This window comes from Oncorhynchus mykiss, chromosome 4, assembly GCF_013265735.2.
Source record: "Oncorhynchus mykiss isolate Arlee chromosome 4, USDA_OmykA_1.1, whole genome shotgun sequence".
In the NCBI taxonomy this organism is placed as follows: Eukaryota; Metazoa; Chordata; class Actinopteri; order Salmoniformes; family Salmonidae; genus Oncorhynchus; species Oncorhynchus mykiss.
Genome location: NC_048568.1, coordinates 6,462,358 through 6,481,088, shown reverse-complemented (window position 1 = coordinate 6,481,088; position 18,731 = coordinate 6,462,358). Strand labels below are relative to the sequence as shown.

The 18,731-nt window shown below is 43.5% G+C and overlaps 1 protein-coding gene across 1 annotated transcript in view; it reads right to left on the bottom strand.

The window, feature by feature from the left end:
• Window positions 1-18,731, bottom strand: part of LOC110521998 (protein eva-1 homolog A) — a 160,330-nt gene that overhangs the window by 83,878 nt on the left and 57,721 nt on the right. Inside the window, exon 5 of the mRNA XM_021600038.2 lies at window positions 10,108-10,251. Coding sequence (XP_021455713.2) covers window positions 10,108-10,251 — 144 coding nt within the window. The remainder of the gene's footprint in view (window positions 1-10,107; window positions 10,252-18,731) is intronic.

Sequence of the window (18,731 nt, the reverse complement as noted above, 5' to 3'; positions counted from 1 at the left end):
TTTATTAGGATCCCCATTAGCTACTCTTCCTGGGGTCACAAAACATGAAAAATGGCATAACACAGAACAGTAATAAACAAGAACAGCTCAAGGGCAGAACTACATGTATCTATAACAGACAGGATGCAGAACATTCACAGACGAGAACAGCTCAAGGGCAGAACTACATGTATCTATAACAGACAGGATGCAGAACATTCACAGACGAGAACAGCTCAAGGACAGAACTACATGCATCTATAACAGACAGGATGCAGAACATTCACAGACGAGAACAGCTCAAGGACAGAACTACATGTATCTATAACAGACAGGATGCAGAAGCAGACCCAGTGCTGCCTAGCTGGCCTGCAGCTGAAAACACACACACACACACACACACACACACACACACACACCCCTCCTCCCTCAGGTTTTAAATCCCCACAGACTTATCAAGATAAAGTCTCCCTCTATAAACTTCCCAACTTCCAATAGACTTCCTCTCACTGCGCTCTAGCGTAATGGATATCCCCGAATGGCCCTCTGAATGCCAGAACAAGTCTGTGGACGAGTGCAAGTTAGTTGTAGGTTTCTACAGGTGATTGGTTACAGGAAATGGATTAATTGCAGCACTTAAGTGGCTGAGATGAGATCAGATAGAGAAGAGAGGAGAGGAGGCCTGGGTTGAGTACTGGGGACAGGAGCATGCTACAGGCTGGAGGCATCAGAGGCTAGGACCCAGTGAACTAGTTAAGGTGGTTACACTGGCGTTAGGTATACTTAAGAAAGGGTTCAACGGGTTGCTTCACACACGTAGGTACGCACACACACATGTGCTGCCACTTAGTCTCTGGTGTGTTTGTGTCAACGAACAAACAAATTGTGGAAACAGACGGTCCCGGCAGGGCGGGCTTGATGGACAGGGTTCAGTCGTCAGGGCAACAGTTTGTTTCTTCCAGGAGGTGGGTGTGTGTGTTTATTGCTCTAATTTCTCTGAGGAGCTCTGGAGAGATCTCAGGGCTTCCTTTGAAGCTAGAAGTAGATGAGGTCTGGCGTGTGCCGTGCTGTTAAGGGCTTTAGTACCAATTTACACACACACACACACATATCAGGAAACCCTGTGTCTCTCTCTGTGTGCAGGAGGCCATGCAGGAAATGTTTGGCCCCAGAGAGGAAGGAAGTGGTGGTGAGATAAGAAGAGTGGCCATCTGGGAATGGAAGTTCTGAGACAGTAGGGCTGAGGGGTCTCGGTCAATATACTGCCACACAATAGCCTGCGGCAGTCCAACGTAAACACTTCATTAGGCCTTAATACAGTGTATTCAGACCCATTGACTTATTCCACATTTTGTTACGTTACAGCCCTATTCTAAAATTGATTAAATTGTCCCCCCCCCAATCAATCCACACACAATACCCCATAATGACAAAAACAGGTTAAGAAAAATGTCCTAAAAACCTGAAATATGACATTTACATAAGTATTCTGACCCTTTACTCAGTACTTTGTTGAAGCACCTTTGGCAGCGATTACAGAATCGATTGAGTCTTCTTGGGTATGACGCTACAAGCTTGGCACACCTATATTTTGGGGAGTTTCTCCCATTCTTCTCTGCGGATCCTCTCTAGCCCTGTCAGGTTGGATGGGGAGCATTGCTGATATTTTCTGCTATTTTCAGGTCTCTTCAGAGATGTTAGATTGGGTTCAAGTCCGGGATCTGGCTGGGCCACCCAAGGACATTCAGAATTTTGTTTCAAAGCCACTCCTGTGTTGTCTTGGCTGTGTGCTTAGTGTCATTGTCCAGTTGGAAGGTGAACCTTCGCCCCAGTCTGAGGTCCTGAGCACTCTGGAGCAGGTTTTCATCAAGGATCTCTCTGTACTTTGCTCCGTTCATCTTTGCCTCTATCCTGACTAGTCTCCCAGTACGTACCGCTGAAAAACATCCCCACAGAGTGATGCTGCCACCACCATGCTTCACCGTGGGGATGGTGCCAGGTTTATTCCAGACGTGACTCTTGGCATTCAGGCCAAAGAGTTCAATCTTGGTTTCATCAGACCAGAGAAGGGTCTGAGAGTCTTTAGATTTTATTTATTTATTTAATTTAACTAGGCAATTTAGTTAAGAACAAATTCTTATTTACAATGATGGCATACCAAAAGGCAAAAGGCTTCCTGCGGGGACGGGGGCTGGGATTAAAATATATAAATATCGGGCAAAACACACGTCACGACAGGAGACAACACTACATAAACAGAGACCTAAAGAAAACAACATAGCAAGGCAGCAACACATGACAACACAGCATGGTAGCAACACAGCATGACAACAACATGGTAGCAGCACAACATGGTAGCAGCACAAAACATGGTACAAACATTATTGGACATTATAACAGCACAAAGGGCAAGAAGGTAGAGACAATAATACATCACGCAAAGCAGTCACAACTGTCAGTAAGATTGTCCATGATTGAGTCTTTGAATGAAGAGATGGAGATACCACTGTCCAGGTTGAGTGTTTTTTGCAGCTTGTTCTCGTCGCTAGCTGCAGCGAACTGAAAAGAGGAGCAACCCAAAGATCTGTGTGCTTTGGGGTCCATTTACAGAATGTGACTGGCAGAATGGGTGTTGTATGTGGAGGATGAGGGCTGCAGTAGATGTCTCAGATAGGGGGGAGTGAGGACTAAGAGGCTTTTATGAATAAGCATCAACCAGTGGGTCTTGCGACAGGTATACAGAGATGACCAGTTTACATAAGAGTATAGAGTGCAGTGATGTGTCCTATGAGGAGCATTGGTGGCAAATCTGATGGCCGAATGGTAAAGAACATCTAGCCGCTCGAGAGCACCCTTGCCTGCCGATCTATAAATTGCGTCTCCGTAATCTAGCATGGGTAGGATGGTCATCTGAATCAGGGTTAGTTTGGCAGCTGGGGTGAAAGGGGAGCGATTACGATACCAAGTCTAGATTTAACTTTAGCCTGAAGCTTTGATATGTGCTGACAGAAGGAAGGTCCATACTCCCAAGTACTTGTATGGGGTGACTACCTCAAGCTCTAAACCCTCAGAGGTAGTAATCACACCTGTGGGGAGAGGGGCATTCTTCTTACCAAACCACATGACCATTGTTTTGGAGTTGTTCAGAACAAGGTTAAGGGCAGAGAAACTTGTTGGACAGAAAGAAAGCTTTGTTGTAGAGCGTTTAGCACAAAATCCGGGGAGGGGCCAGCTGAGTATAAGACTATCATCTACATATAAATAGACGAGAGAGCTTCCTACTGCCTGAGCTATGTTGTTGATGTAAATTGAGAAGGGGCCTAGGATTGAGCCTTGGGGTACTCCCTTGATGACAGGCAGTGGCTGAGACAACAGATTTTCAGACTTTATACACTGCACTCTTTGACAGAGGTAGTTAGTAAACCAGGCCAAAGACCCCTCAGAGGCACCAATATTCCCAGCCCACAAGAATGGAATGGTCTACCATATCAAAAGCTTTGGCCAAGTCAATAAAAATAGCAGCACAAGATTGCTTAGAATCAAGGGCAATGGTGACATCATTGAGGACCTTTAAGGTTGCAGTGGCACATCCATAACCTGAGCGGAAACCATATTGCATACCAGAGAGAATACTATAGACATCAGGAAAGCCAGTCAGCAGATTATTGACAAGTTTTTCCATCACTTTTAATAAACAGGGCAAAATAGAAATAGGCCTATAACAGTTAGGGTCAGTGGGTCAGGGTCATCTCCCCCTTTAAATAAAGGATGAACCGTGGCTGCCTTCCAAGCAAAGGGAACCTCCCCAGAGAGGGGAGAGGTTAAAAAGGTCAGAGATAGGCTTGGCGTTGATAGGGGCAGCAACCTTAAAGAAGAAAGGGTCTAAACCATCTGACCCAGATGGTTTTTGGTGTCAAGTTTCAGGAACTCCTTTAGCACCTCAGACTCAGTGATTGCCTACAGGGAGCAACTTTGTAGCTGGGCAGAGGAAAGGAGGGAGAAGCATCGGGGATAGTCGCATTAGAAGGGTTGGGAGATGAGGAAATGTTAGAAGAGCAGGGAGGCATGGCTGAGTCAAATAGGAATCCTGACTTAAGGGACATGGGCAGCTGTGAGGAGGAGGGTTTATTCTCCAGGTCTTTAACCGTTTTCCATAACTTCTTGGGGTTAGACCCACAGAGAGAGAACTGCTCCGTAAAGTAACTAACTTAGGCATTCCGGATAGCCTGAGTGCACTTATTTATAATTTGCCTGAACGAAAGCCAGTCAGCCTCAGTATGTGTGTGCCGAACCTTTCGTCAAATGCAATTCTTGAGAGGGCGTAACTCTGCAAGATCACAGTCGAACCAGGGGCTGAACCTGTTTTTAATTCTCATTTGCTTTATGGGGGTGTGCTTATTAACAATACCACTGAAAATCTAAAAACAGAGGTACAAGCGTTTTCAACAGAGGGGGATCAAGCTGATTCTATACCATTTTACAGAGGCCAGGTCATGAAGGAAGGTTTGGTCATTAGTTTTTTAGCAAGTGTCTATGACAAATCAGGACAGGTCGTTTCACTGAGCAGCCATTATGAACACAGGCTGTAGTGATTACTAAGGTCATTACAGAAAACACCAGACTGATACATATCAGGATTATTTGTGAGGATAACATCAAGGAGAGTAGCCTTTTCTGGGTGTTTGGAGTCATACCTTGTGGGATTGGTAATAATCTGAGAAAGATTTAGGGAGTCCCATTGCTTTAGGACTTGGTCAGGTGGTTTGAGCATGTCCCAGTTTAGGTTACATAGCAGGACAAATTCAGACTTCGTGTAAGGGGCCAGGAGAGAGCTTAAGGCAGGTGCCGATGCTGATGGAGGATGATAACACAGAGACAGAGTCAACAAAGAGCTATTTGAAAGTTTAATGCTTAAAACCTGCCAATCAAATTGTTTCAGGACAGACTTGGTGGAGACAACCGATCACTGAAGGTGATCCTTGGTAAAGATTGCCACTCCCCCACCTTTTGGAAGATCTGTCTTGCTGGAAAAGGTTGCAGCCCGAAAGGTCAACATCAGTATTCAAACACTCTTCCTTAACCACATCTCAGTGACCAACACATCTGGATTGGAGCTGTGAACCCACACTTTCAATTGATCTATTTTAGGTAATAAGCTTCTAATGTTAACGTGTAGAAAACCCAGGTTTTTATGAGAACAGAAATCAGTGAAGCAGATATCAGAGCACAAGTCATAATTGGGGCTAGCAACAGTAGATGTGCCAGGGTGTACATGCACATTTCCAGATATCATCAGCAGTAATACAGTCAAGGCACGGCAGAGGACAGGGAGAGCTCTGCAGTGTTGATTTATGACATTTTAATGTGCATCAGATGGCAACAAGATCATATTGTACAGCAATTTCAACAGATAACATGAATTCAAAGCTGGCGAGAGGTGGTTGGAATGGGATGGGAGGCCAAAAGTCTGTGTAACCAATAGAAAGTCAGAGTCCCGAGTGTGAGAACAAACAGTCTGTCCCACGGTTGGGTAAAGAAAGTTTGTAGTCAACAAAGCATGCCGGAGTGATGAGGCAAATTGCAAAATACACAACAACATTTTAAAATATATAACGACTTGGAGCTAGCCATTGTAAGATCAGAGTCTATCACCCCAACAGTGTCTGTGTGCTGGAGGTGAGCAAATTCTTGGGAGAGAGGGAGGTGGGGAGTGTGGTGGGGGTACCTGTACCAGACAGGGGGAGACAACTTGATAGTACAGACTCAGTGAGCATAGCCTTGCTATTGAGAAAGGCCACCGTAGGCAGATATGGCTCTCAAGAGAAGACAGGCTATGTGCACACTGCCCACAAAATGAGGTGGAAACTGAGCTGCACTTCCTAACCTCCTGTCCAACGTATGACCATATTAGAGATACATATTTCCCTCAGATTACACAGATCAACAAAGAATTAACACAATTTGGATAAACTTCCATATCTACTGGGTGAAACTTCTGTATGTGTAATGTTTACTGTTAGTTTTTGTTTATTTCACTTTTGTCCACTTTTGAAGTTGTATCGCTTTGTCCTATCTAGCTTGGTAGCCTTAGCGTTCAGTCCTTATAAAGTCAAATATATCATTGTAATGTGTTTTTCTTCATGGCTTTTGAAAATAAAAAAAATAGCTTCAGATTAAGCATGACTCACTCAGTTCCAGGTTGGATGTTGTTTTCAGGTTATTGTTTGTTTGTCAGAGCATTTGCTGTATAGTTTGGGAATAACAATCCTTGGGTTTAGGAAGCATTCCAGGTAATTCCATCCAAAATCAGTTTGTAGGTTTGGAGTTTTGATTTGGTGCGAAGGTTATGTTGTTTAGGGTAGCATCCTGTATACTGTATGTCCCTGCCAAAAAAATCTAAGTTTGACTCACTCTAAATTGATGTATTTTTTTTAAAAACATGCTGAACAATGTTGGAGCTCATCTGCTCATGACCTTTCCCTCTCTCTTTACCCTAGGTGTCTTTTGGCAAAGTCCAAGCGGTCATGTGCATTTCACTGAGGAGTGGCTTCTGTCTGGCCACTCTACCATAAAGGCCTGACTGGTGGAGTGCTGCAGAGATGGTTGTCCATCTGGAAGGTTCTCTCATCTCCACAGAGGAACTCTGGAGCTCTGTCAGAGTGACCATCTTGGTAACCTCCCTGACCAAGGCCCTTCCCCCCTGATTGCTCAGTTTGGCTGGGCGTCCAGCTCTAGAAAGACCTTCAATGCTGCAGAAATGTTTTGGTACCCTTCCCCAGATCTGTGCCTCGACACAGTCCTGTCTCTGAGCTCTACAGACAATTCCTCGACCTCATGGCTTGGTATTTGCTCTGACATGCACGTTCAACTGTGGGACCTTATATAGACAGGTGTGTGCCTTTCCAAGTCATGTCCAAGCAGTTGAATGTACCACAGGTAGACTCCAATCAAGTTGTAGAAACATCTCAACGATGATCAATGGAAACAGGATGCGGCTGAGATCAATTTCAAGTCTCACAGCAAAGGGTCTGAATACTTATGTAAATAAGATATTTCAAAACATTTCTAAAAATATTTTTTTGCTTTGTCATTATGGGGTATTGTGTGTAGATTGTTTGTAGATTGCTGAGGATTTTTAAAAAATTGAATCCATTTTAGGATAAGGCTGTAACGTAATAAAATGTGAAAAAAGTCAAGGGGTCTGAATGCTTTCCGAAGGCACTGTAGATGCTTCACAAATCATTGATAGGGCTGGAAGCGCAAGACGGAATGGACAAACTAGCGTGCAGAGTGGTGCTAAACTACCACCTGTGGATGCTAGAATGCACAGAGGAAAATGCACCACTACAAGATCAACTTCACAGTATCAAACCATAGAAGTACATATTAGAATGAATACACATGTCATAAATCCACCTAAAAGGAAGGGATTCCCAAACCTTCCATAACAAAGCCATCAACGACAGAGAGATGAACGTGGAGAAGAGTCCCTTAATCAAGCTGGTCCTGGGGCTCTGTTCTCTGTTGCCTTCGTGACACACACATACGTATGCAAAAACACAATCCCCCCCACACACACATACGTATGCAAAAACACAATCCCCCCCACACACACATACGTATGCAAAAACACAATCCCCCCCACACACACATACGTATGCAAAAACACAATCCCCCCCACACACACATACGTATGCAAAAACACAATCCACCCCACACACACATACGTATGCAAAAACACAATCCCCCCCACACACACATACGTATGCAAAAACACAATCCCCCCCACACACACATACGTATGCAAAAACACAACCCCCCCCACACACACATACGTATGCAAAAACACAATCCCCCCCACACACACATACGTATGCAAAAACACAATCCCCCCCACACACACATACGTATGCAAAAACACAATCCCCCCCACACACACACATACATATGCAAAAACACAATCCCCCCCCCACACACGTATGCAAAAACACAATTCCCCCCCCCCCCCCCCCCCCCCCACACACACACACACACACACACACTCATACATCATACATATTACCAGCCGTGAAAGAGAATACTTCAAAATTACCACAACCTAAAGCTTCAAGCTCCTGGTGACTTCATGTCTACTAAAGCTAGAATGATTTCCTCATGCCAAACGTCTCCCCTCTCCCCTTGCCCTACACCCTTTAGTTTCCTTGGCCCCCGATTCCCCCTACCTAGCCCCTTCCTGACACTCACACTTCCACATCACTGGAAGTGTGTGTGTGTGTGTGTGTGTGTGTGTGTGTGTGTGTGGCCCCCTCCTCACACCCTTCACATCTCTGAAACTGTCCAACAGCACACTCTGGCACTCTGGTTATCAAATACAGATAAGGCGGGTCAGACAGAGATTGAGCCTAAATGTCTCCAACAACATGAAAAAGACCAACAAGAGTCTCAAATCTGAGTTCCACTGTTGCTGTTATGATAGGCACTGGACAGCTGTTGGAGACCATTCAAACAGGGTTCGGGCAGAGTTTGTTCACCATTAAGGGGTTGTGTATAAGTGTGTGGGTTAGGTGGGCTTAGAAATTGTGTGTTGTTGACATGTCCGGTCTGAGAGGCTCCAGACCCTGGTACTGATAGATTGATTCCCTGGATCAGCAGGTGTCTGGACAACGTGTGTGTGTGTGTTTTGTTTCAGTTTTCTTGCACTCACACTCTTGCACTGGCTCTGTGCACACTCACTGGACCCTACCCTCACACATACTACACGGACACTCCAATGCACACCTAATGCACACACACTACACATGCTCACAAACACACACATGCATATTGACACCACCCACACACACTCCCACTTACACACACTTTCACACTCTTCACATAAAGTGCTGCTAGTCTGTTAATTATCCATCCAGATTGCATAGTCACTTTTACCCCCATAATTACCTCATACCCCTGCACACTGACTCCATCTATACAGCCTTGTTACTATTATTGTTTTACTATTTCCTTGTTGGGAAAGTAAGCAGTCTACACCTGTTGTATTCGACGTATGTGACAAATAACATTTGATTTTTGTTTGTTAATGAATTACAGTGTGACATCTCAGGATTAGAGTGTGTGTGTTAATGAATTACAGTGTGACATCTCAGGATTAGAGTGTGTGCGTTAATGAATTACAGTGTGACAGCTCAGGATTAGAGTGTGTGTGTTAATGAATTACAGTGTGACATCTCAGGATTAGAGTGTGTGTGTTAATGAATTACAGTGTGACAGCTCAGGATTAGAGTGTGTGTTTGTTAATGAATTACAGTGTGACAGTTTAGGATTAGAGTGTGTGTTTGTTAATGAATTACAGTGTGACAGCTCAGGATTAGAGTGTGTGTTTGTTAATGAATTACAGTGTGACAGCTCAGGATTAGAGTGTGTGTGTTAATGAATTACAGTGTGACAGCTCAGGATTAGAGTGTGTGTGTTAATGAATTACAGTGTGACAGCTCAGGATTAGAGTGTGTGTGTTAATGAATTACAGTGTGACAGCTCAGGATTAGAGTGTGTGTGTGCGTGTGTCCATTCGTTTGTGAATGTGTGTGTGTTAATGAGTTATAGTGTGACAGCTCAGGATTAGCCTGGGTGTGTGTGTGTGTGTGTGCGCGCATGTATGCACTTTATGTGTGTGTATGTGTCCATTAGTTTGTGAATGTGTGTGTGTGCGTCTGTTCATGAGTTATAGTGTGACAGCTCAGGATTAGCCTGGGGGTGTGTGTGTGTGTGCGTGTGTATGTTAATGAGTTATAGTGTGACAGCTCAGGATTAGCCTGGGGGTGTGGTGGCTAGGTAGACAGACAGGAAGCCCCTCTCTCTTCCGTCGAGACAGAAAGCATAAACGAGCACCACTCCATACACATCAGAGAGTCATCAGACATGAATGACAAAATAGAGAGCGAGAGAGATACTGACAGACAGATGACAGAGCTAAGAGACAGACAAAAACGTACAGAACGTAGCTGTATCAATCAGCCCCCCGTCCACATACATGAGAGAACACCTCCCTCTACTGTCTGCATACAGAACTGCTGACTAGGTGTCATGTAAAAAAAACTGCTTCAGGTGTCGGTACAACTGGAGACTCACCACATGCGTAGATGACACTGAGATATTTCCTGGTGCCCGAGTAGCAGGGGTCCCCAAACTCTTGCGTGGACGCTTGGACGAAACAGCTCTGTTTCCCCTGACAACGTGTCGTCAACACCTGGAGAGCCACGCCCGACTGGCAGTCTGAGACAGAAAGAGAGGGGATGAGAGGGAGAGAAAAAAAAAGGACCAATGAGTCCATAGAGAATACCAGCAAGCAAAAACTGAGGGGTCTCGTAGGACGCATTTACTAAGTAATTGACAGACTGCACAATCTGTGAGCCATATGACACCCTTATATCTATGCATTCGGTGCAGTCATGCAGGCTACATTCCATATAATTTAGCTGAGTGGAATCTTAAATGTGTTCACAGATAGCCAGATGCATTGCTCATTCATTCCTCAGTCAGTTCACTTCCACATGAAGTGAAATGCTAACATTGGCAAGATGTCAGCAGATGCAGTGTACATATCACTTCTTCTCTCTATACATCTGGACTTTTTCCAAATGTTGTCATGTTACAGCCTAATTCTAAAATGGATTCAATAAAAAAAAAAAAATCCTCAGCAATCTACACACAATACCAAAGTGAAAACAGGTTTTTAGACATTTTGGTAAATGTATTAAAAAAAAGGAGAAAAAAAAGTAGTAATTTACATAAGTATTCAGACGCTTTGCTATGAGACTTGAAGTGCATCCTGTTTCCATTTGATCATCCTTGAGATGATTCTACAACTTGATTGGAGTCCACCTGTGGTAAATTCAATTGATTGGACATGATTTGGAAAGGCACACACCCGTCTGTCTATATAAGGTCCAAACGTTGACCGTGCATGTCAGAGCAAAAACCAAGCCATGAGGTCGGGGGAGAAGGGCCTTGGTCAGGTAGGTGACTAAGTACCCGATGGTCACTCTGACAGGAGCTCTAGAGTTCCTCTGTGGAGATGGGAGAACTTTCCAGAAGGACAACCATCTCTGCAGCCCTCTAACAATCAGGCCTTTCCGTTAGAGTGGCCAGACGGATGCCACTCCTCAGTAAAAGACACATGACAGCTCGCTTAAAGACTCTCTGACCATGAGAAACAAGATTATCTGGTCTGATGAAACCATGATTGAACTCTTTGGCCTGAATGCCAAGCGTCACGTCTGGAGGAAACCAGGCACCATACACCTACGGTGAAGCATGGTGGTGGCAGCATCATGCTGTGGGGATGATTTTTCAGCGGCAGGGACTGGGAAACTAGTCAGGAATTCGGAATGAGGCAAAGATGAAGCAAAGTACAGAGAGATCCTTGATGAAAACCTGCTCCAGAGTGCTCAGGACCTCAGACTGGGGTGAAGGTTCACCTTCCAACAGGACAACGACCCTAAACACACAGCCAAGACAACGCAGGAGTGGCTTTGGGACAAGTATCTGAATGTCCTTGAGTAGCACAGCCAGAGCCTGGACTTGAAACCGATTGAACATATTTGGAGAGACCTGAAAATAGCTGTGCAGCAATGCTCCCCATCCAACCTGACAGAGGAATGAGAGAAACTCCCCAAATAGAGGTATGCCAAACTTGTGGCGTCATATCCAAGAAAACTTGATGCTGTAATCGCTGCCAAAGGTGATTCAATAAAGTACTGAGTAAAGGGTCTGAATACATATGTAAATGTGATATGTTCTTAAGATTTTATACATTAGCAAAAAAATTCTGGGCTTGGTTGGGTTGTGTATCGGAGGACGCACGACTTTCAATCTTCGTCTCTCCCGAGCCCGTACGGGAGTTGTAGCGATGAGACAAGATAGTAGCTACAACAACAATTGGATACCAAGAAATCCATCCACCCGACCGGTGTGGAATATCAAGAAGCTGATTAAATAGTATGATCATTACACAGTGCTGGGGACAATAAAAGGCACTCTAAAATGTGCAGTTTTGTCACACAACACCACAGATGTCTCAAGTTGAGGGATCGTGCAATTGGCTGACAAGGTAAAAATCTGTTGTTCTGCCCCTGAACAAGGCACCCGACCTACTGATCCCCGGTAGGCTGTCATTGTAAATAACAATTTGTTCTTGACTGACTTGCCTAGTTAAGTAAAGGTGTTAAAATGTAATAAAAATCAGTGTACTTGTTGTCCAGAAAACCAGTCTTGACATGACTGCAGTTTGGCGTTGTAAACTCTTTCAATGGGCATATGCTCGCCTTCGATGGTCACTGGTACACTGGAGAAGTGTGCACTTCATGAATGAACCCCTGTTTCAACTGTACCGGGTAGATGGCGTAGTGTGGGCGAGTGGTTTGCTGATATGAAATCAAATTGTATTGGTCACATACACGTGATTAGCAGATGTTATTGCGGGTGTAGCAAAATGCTTGTGCTTCTAGCTCTGACAGTGCAGTAATATCTAACAAGTAATATCTAACAAATTACACGAATACCCAATACACACAAATCTAAGTAGGAATGAATTAAGACTATATACATATGGACAAGCGATGTCAGAGCGGAACGGACTAAGATACAGTAGAATAGTATAGAATACAGTATATACGAGATGAGTAATGCAAGATATGTAAACATTATTAAGTGAGTGAGAACCATAGAATAGCATAGAAAACAGTATATACACATTATTAGGTGAATGAGATTCTGTATTGACAAAGAGTTTGTTTAGGTGGGTTTTTGAGAGGTTCAAATCAGGCTTTCTTGTGTCTCCTCAGCAATGGGGTCTTTCCTGTTTTATCAACGATCAAATGAAGCATTCAAAGAAAAATAACAACCTCCCTACAATCAAGCATGGGGGGGAGGTTCAATAATGCTGTGGTGTCCCTTTGCTGCCACTTGTACAGGGGCCTTGAACCCGTGCAAGTCATCATAGACTCAGCAGATCATCAATGTGTTTTGGAGTCCAATATTCAACCAACTGTCCAAAAAACTGTGTGTCAGTTGAAGGTTGTGGATGTTCCAGCAGGACAATAATCCACAAACACACATCATAAACAACCCGGAATGGTTCAAGAAGATACACTGGACTGTTCTGCAGTGGCCAACTTAAGAGTCCAGATCAGAATACATCCATAACCAATGGCAAAAGAGGAAAACAGCACCCCTCAAACTTTGAAGAATTAGAACCGGTTTGTTGCTGAAAAGTGATCCAAATTGCCAGTAGAACGCTGCTGTCACGCCCTGACCTTAGAGAGCCTTTTTATGTCTCTAGGGTGTGATTTGGGTGGGCATTCTATGTTTTTTTTTTTTTGTATTTCTATGTTTTGGCCAGGTATGGTTCTCAATCCCTGAAAATAAAAGAGAGCCGCACACTCTTGGAGCTCAGATGCAAACATTTTTAATACCAACGTTTCGACAGCCAAGCTGTCTTCATCAGGGTATAATCACTAACACTGCGGGATGACTCGTTTATATAGTGTCAAAACACACAGGTGTCTGTAATCATGGCCAGGAGTGGCCTAATATCATTGGTTAATAATCAAATATTAAAATGTCATACAAAGAACAGCATACAAACAAATGGATAGTATACGATCATAGATTAATTTGACTATACAAGTTTACACACAATTACAATGGCAAAGTCACAATAATCACAAGAATGGCTTCAGATCAAAGTCTACGTTGAGACCGAAGGGCGCAAGGGTCTTTAAATTAAAGATCCACGCAGCCTCTCGTTTTAACAATAAATTATCAAGGTCACCCCCTCTCCTAGGGAGGGTGACATGTTCGATGCCAATATAACGCAGAGACGAAATCGAGTGGCCTGCATCCAAGAAGTGGGCCGCAACTGGATAAGTAAAGTTTTTACACCTAATGGTGCTACGATGCTCTGAAATACGTACTTTTAATTTGCGCTTTGTTTTACCTACATAATTTTTACCACAAGGACAAGTTATAAGATAAATAACTGCCTTAGTGGACACTATATAAACGAGTCATCCCGCAGTGTTAGTGATTATACCCTGATGAAGACAGCTTGGCTGTCGAAACGTTGGTATTAAAAATGTTTGCATCTGAGCTCCAAGAGTGTGTGGCTCTCTTTTATTTTCAAGTTTCCACTCCGCTAGCCAGCGCCTCGTCTTAATAGGTGTGCATTTCTTTTTCTTCTAGATCCTTCTGTTACCCAGTAAACAGCACCCTACCGATAAAAAAGCTCTTAAACGATGCCGAATGATAATTATTTTCCTGACACTGGTCATAGACCCATACAAGATTACTTTGAATATAGCCAAAGGGAGCGTGATAATATCATTATTTCGGAGTCTCTTTTTGACATGCCGGGAGGTAATTCTGACCTCTCGAAAGAACTGTTACATTTATCTAAGCGCCAGACGAGAACGCATCTACATATAGTCACTCTTAGTGATTATGTGCGTCAAGGCATTATTCCACGGGGACTCAGGTGGCAAAAATAACCATCATTGGGACAGCGCACAGATGATTACTGTGAGTGCTGGTGTGCCATCCTGAACAAATGCTCTATTGATTTAATGACAATTGTTGACCAGTTGAAAAAGGATTTTATTGAAATGGATAACACGATTAAAGACAAACGCACAGCTCTACAAACAGCTGTTAATGATGATGGCATATTCAATGAACTGATGAAAACTAACCAAGCGCTCCAGGACAAGTTGTCTACAGAAATAAAGGAACTTAAAATCAAGAAATTCAACCAAGACAAAAAAGACAAGGCCGATGGTAAAGTCTACTTCTGGAGAAACCCTGACAAAAGAGGTCCTGCTCCCCCTCTCCATGACAGACGCAGGAGGGATGCCGCTTACTTCCATCCACCCTTGTCTGATCAACGCTCTACAACCAGCGCCTCATCGACTTCCAGTGGTAGTTTTTTATTCAACAAGAGACTGGACGGACGGAAGGGCGGAGGAGGCCGCAGGCACGCGCATCGACGAGATGTCGCACCCGACGGGGTAAGAAGAAACGAACATCAGAGGCAGAGGAGACCGTTCACACGGTCCCAGAACCCACGGGACTGAGTGTCTTTAATTTATCAAGCAAGATATTGAGCCCTGCCCATGTCTCTTTGCTTAATAAAGGGTTATATTTTGTGCCTACAACTCAGTGCAACGATTTTGATGTTAAGGTAGACATGTTTAAGTTTTTTAGAAACATCCGTTTAAGGGAATACTTTAGCTCCCCTAATTCTGACACTTCTATTGAACCAGTAGGTTGCTCTCCTGCACATACTCCGACTCCTTTTAGAAGCAAGAGTTATTTTATACCTCCAGCCAATCGCAATCACTCTATCGAGACATATTGTAGACTTGTGGAAAAAGATGTTGGACTTCTCCTTAAGAATAAACAGGGATCCAAATCTTTCCATAATTTACCCAAGAATGAAAAACAAGCTTGATTTATAATCTGATACGTCAGTCCTTATTCGTCCCGCTGATAAGGGTGGGTCGGTTGTACTCATGGATAGGACAGCTTATGTACATGAGTGTCATAGACAGCTGCTTGACAACACCTTTTACAAGAAACTCAGAAGTGACCCCACTTCCCAATTTCAGAATATTATCTTGTCTGTCCTAGATGGGTATTCAAGTTCTGGTCAGATAACCAAAAAAGAACATGCTTTTTTGGCTATTCAACACTCTAAAATTGCCACTTTCTATACTTTGCCGAAATTACATAAGAATGTTACACAACCTCCAGGGCGCCCTATTGTAGCGGGCATTGATGCAGTAACGGCCCCTCTATCTACTTTTGTTGACTTTTTTATTAGACCACTCGCAGAACAGCTCCCCTCCTTTGTAAAGGACACCAGCAGTATGATCTCTATCATTGAATCTCTTGATCCTCTCCCTGAGAATACCTTGTTAGTTACTTTTGATGTTGAGTCATTATACACTAATATTCCACACGAGGGCGGTATTGAAGCTATGGAACATTTTCTTCTGCAACGTGACCCTTATGAACTACCTTCCAGTGCATGCATTGTAACATTGGCTGAAATAGTACTCACGCATAACTATTTCATGTTTTTAAATGATTTCTTTATTCAGATTAAAGGGACTGCTATGGGATCCCCCATGGCTCCTAACTATGCTAATTTGTATGTGGGTTACATGGAGAAACAGTCTATTTTCAATCCTCTCAAAAATGTTTTCTTGCCTCACATCATTATTTGGAAACGGTATATTGATGATATTTTTGTTCTATGGAGGGGTGATGCAAAACAGCTCCAGGCGTTCCATGCTTTTCTTAACTCTTGTTCTGAGCATCTGAGATTTACTATGCAATCTGATACACGTCAAATCAGTTTTCTTGATCTTCTGATCTTGTGTGAAGATAATGTTCTATACACTGATCTTTACAGGAAACCTACTGATCGTAACAGTTTGTTGAGGGCTGATAGTTGTCACCCACTTCCCTTAAAAAATAGTTTGCCCTACAGCCAATTCTGTCGAATCAAAAGAATTTGCAAAAAACAGTCCGATTTCGACAGAAATATGGCTGAGACGCAAAGAAAGTTCAAGGAGAGGGGCTACAAGAATGATCAGATTAATATTGCCATTGAGAAAATTCAAAACAAAACGAGACATGACCTTTTTCAAGGTCAGTCTCGCAAAAAGACGCATTCCTGCGTTCTACCTACCCGCTATTCAAAGTGCTCTGAACAAATTAAGGGAATTGTTCACAAACATTGGCACATCCTAAAATCCGATGATAGTCTCAGTAATGTGTTTTCGGACCTTCCCTTGGTCGTATTCTCGCGGGGCAGAAATCTCAGAGACCAATTGGTAAACTCTGATTTACCACCCCAAGATATTCCTGAACAACGTCTATTTGCGCCCCTACTGGATGGAAATTACAAATGTAATGGCTGTGCTCAATGCAATGGCACTTATAAATGTAGATCCTTCAAACACCCACAAACAGGGAAATTGATCCCAATAAAAGGTGTTATTACGTGCTCCACTAAGGCAGTTATTTATCTTATAACTTGTCCTTGTGGTAAAAATTATGTAGGTAAAACAAAGCGCAAATTAAAAGTACGTATTTCAGAGCATCGTAGCACCATTAGGTGTAAAAACTTTACTTATCCAGTTGCGGCCCACTTCTTGGAGGCAGGCCACTCGATTTCGTCTCTGCGTTATATTGGCATCGAACATGTCACCCTCCCTAGGAGAGGGGGTGACCTTGATAATTTATTGTTAAAACGAGAGGCTGCCTGGAGCTTTAATTTAAAGACCCTTGCGCCCTTCGGTCTCAACGTAGACATTGATCTGAAGCCATTCTTGTGATTATTGTGACTTTGCCATTGTAATTGTGTGTAAACTTGTCTAGTCAAATTAATCTATGATCGTATACTATCCATTTGTTTGTATGCTGTTCTTTGTATGACATTTTAATATTTGATTATTAACCAATGATATTAGGCCACTCCTGGCCATGATTACAGACACCTGTGTGTTTTGACACTATATAAACGAGTCATCCCGCAGTGTTAGTGATTATACCCTGATGAAGACAGCTTGGCTGTCGAAACGTTGGTATTACATTTTTTTTGGCATCTGAGCTCCAAGAGTGTGCGGCTCTCTTTTATTTTCAAGTTTCCACTCCGCTAGCCAGCACCTCGTCTTAATAGGTGTGCGTTTCTTTTTCTTCTAGATGGTTCTCAATCCCTGACAGCTGTCTATCGTTGTCTCTGATTGGGAATCATACTTAGGTAGTCTTTTTTCCACTTCTGTCATTGTGGGAAGTTGTCTTTGTCAGGGTTACTATAGCCCTTGTAAGCTTCACGGTCGTTTTTTTTGGCAACATTCTAACAAATGACAGAAAATGTATGCTCACCACGCTGCACCTCGGTCTCATTCTGACAGCCGCATCAAGATCATTGATGGCTACTAAAAGTGTTAGCCTGCCTTGTCGTGGCCAGACTGTGAAAACAAGTACTCCAGGGTGCCAATCATTTTATCCAACTTAAGTTCACCAAAAATGAAATTGTTTCTGCAAATGTAGAAATTCAACTTCAACTTAATTTAGGAGAAATAGTGCAAGGGTGCCAATATATTTGACCGCAACTGTATCGATGCAATTCGTTTTATTGGCAAATTAAGTGTTGTGTGTATCCTTCTATTTCTCTCGAGAGTGTTTGAAGAATCGTCGGCACTTCAGTCGAGGCACAAAGCGGTATATGAGCCCCGGTCAACGTACAACACTGACTAAGATCATTTTCTATAGACTCAAAGTAGGGAGAGACTCACTCACAAGAACAGAGAACGGGACATCTCTGACACACTCTTCCCCACAAAGGCTCTGACCCCCCATTATCCTCCTTCGGGGGCCTCTGTCCTGACCCATCCCAGGGACATCCTGCGCAGGCCCCCCCATTGTGAAAAGGGACACCCAATCTTGTAAGGGTGTGTGGGGAGAAGGGGGAGAAGGGGGGACACAGACACTGTCAGAGTGATAGATGGGGCGCTCATTCATCATCACTAACAGCCTGCCAGACCCCCTCCTACATCTTCAGATCCACCGCTCTTTTTTCTCATCCTCTGGGGAAGGATGTACAGATGAGGCTCCTCTTTTTTCTGGGGGAAATGGACAGAAGGCTCTTTTCCTTTCCTCCTCTACTCTCTACGCTTGAGATTCAG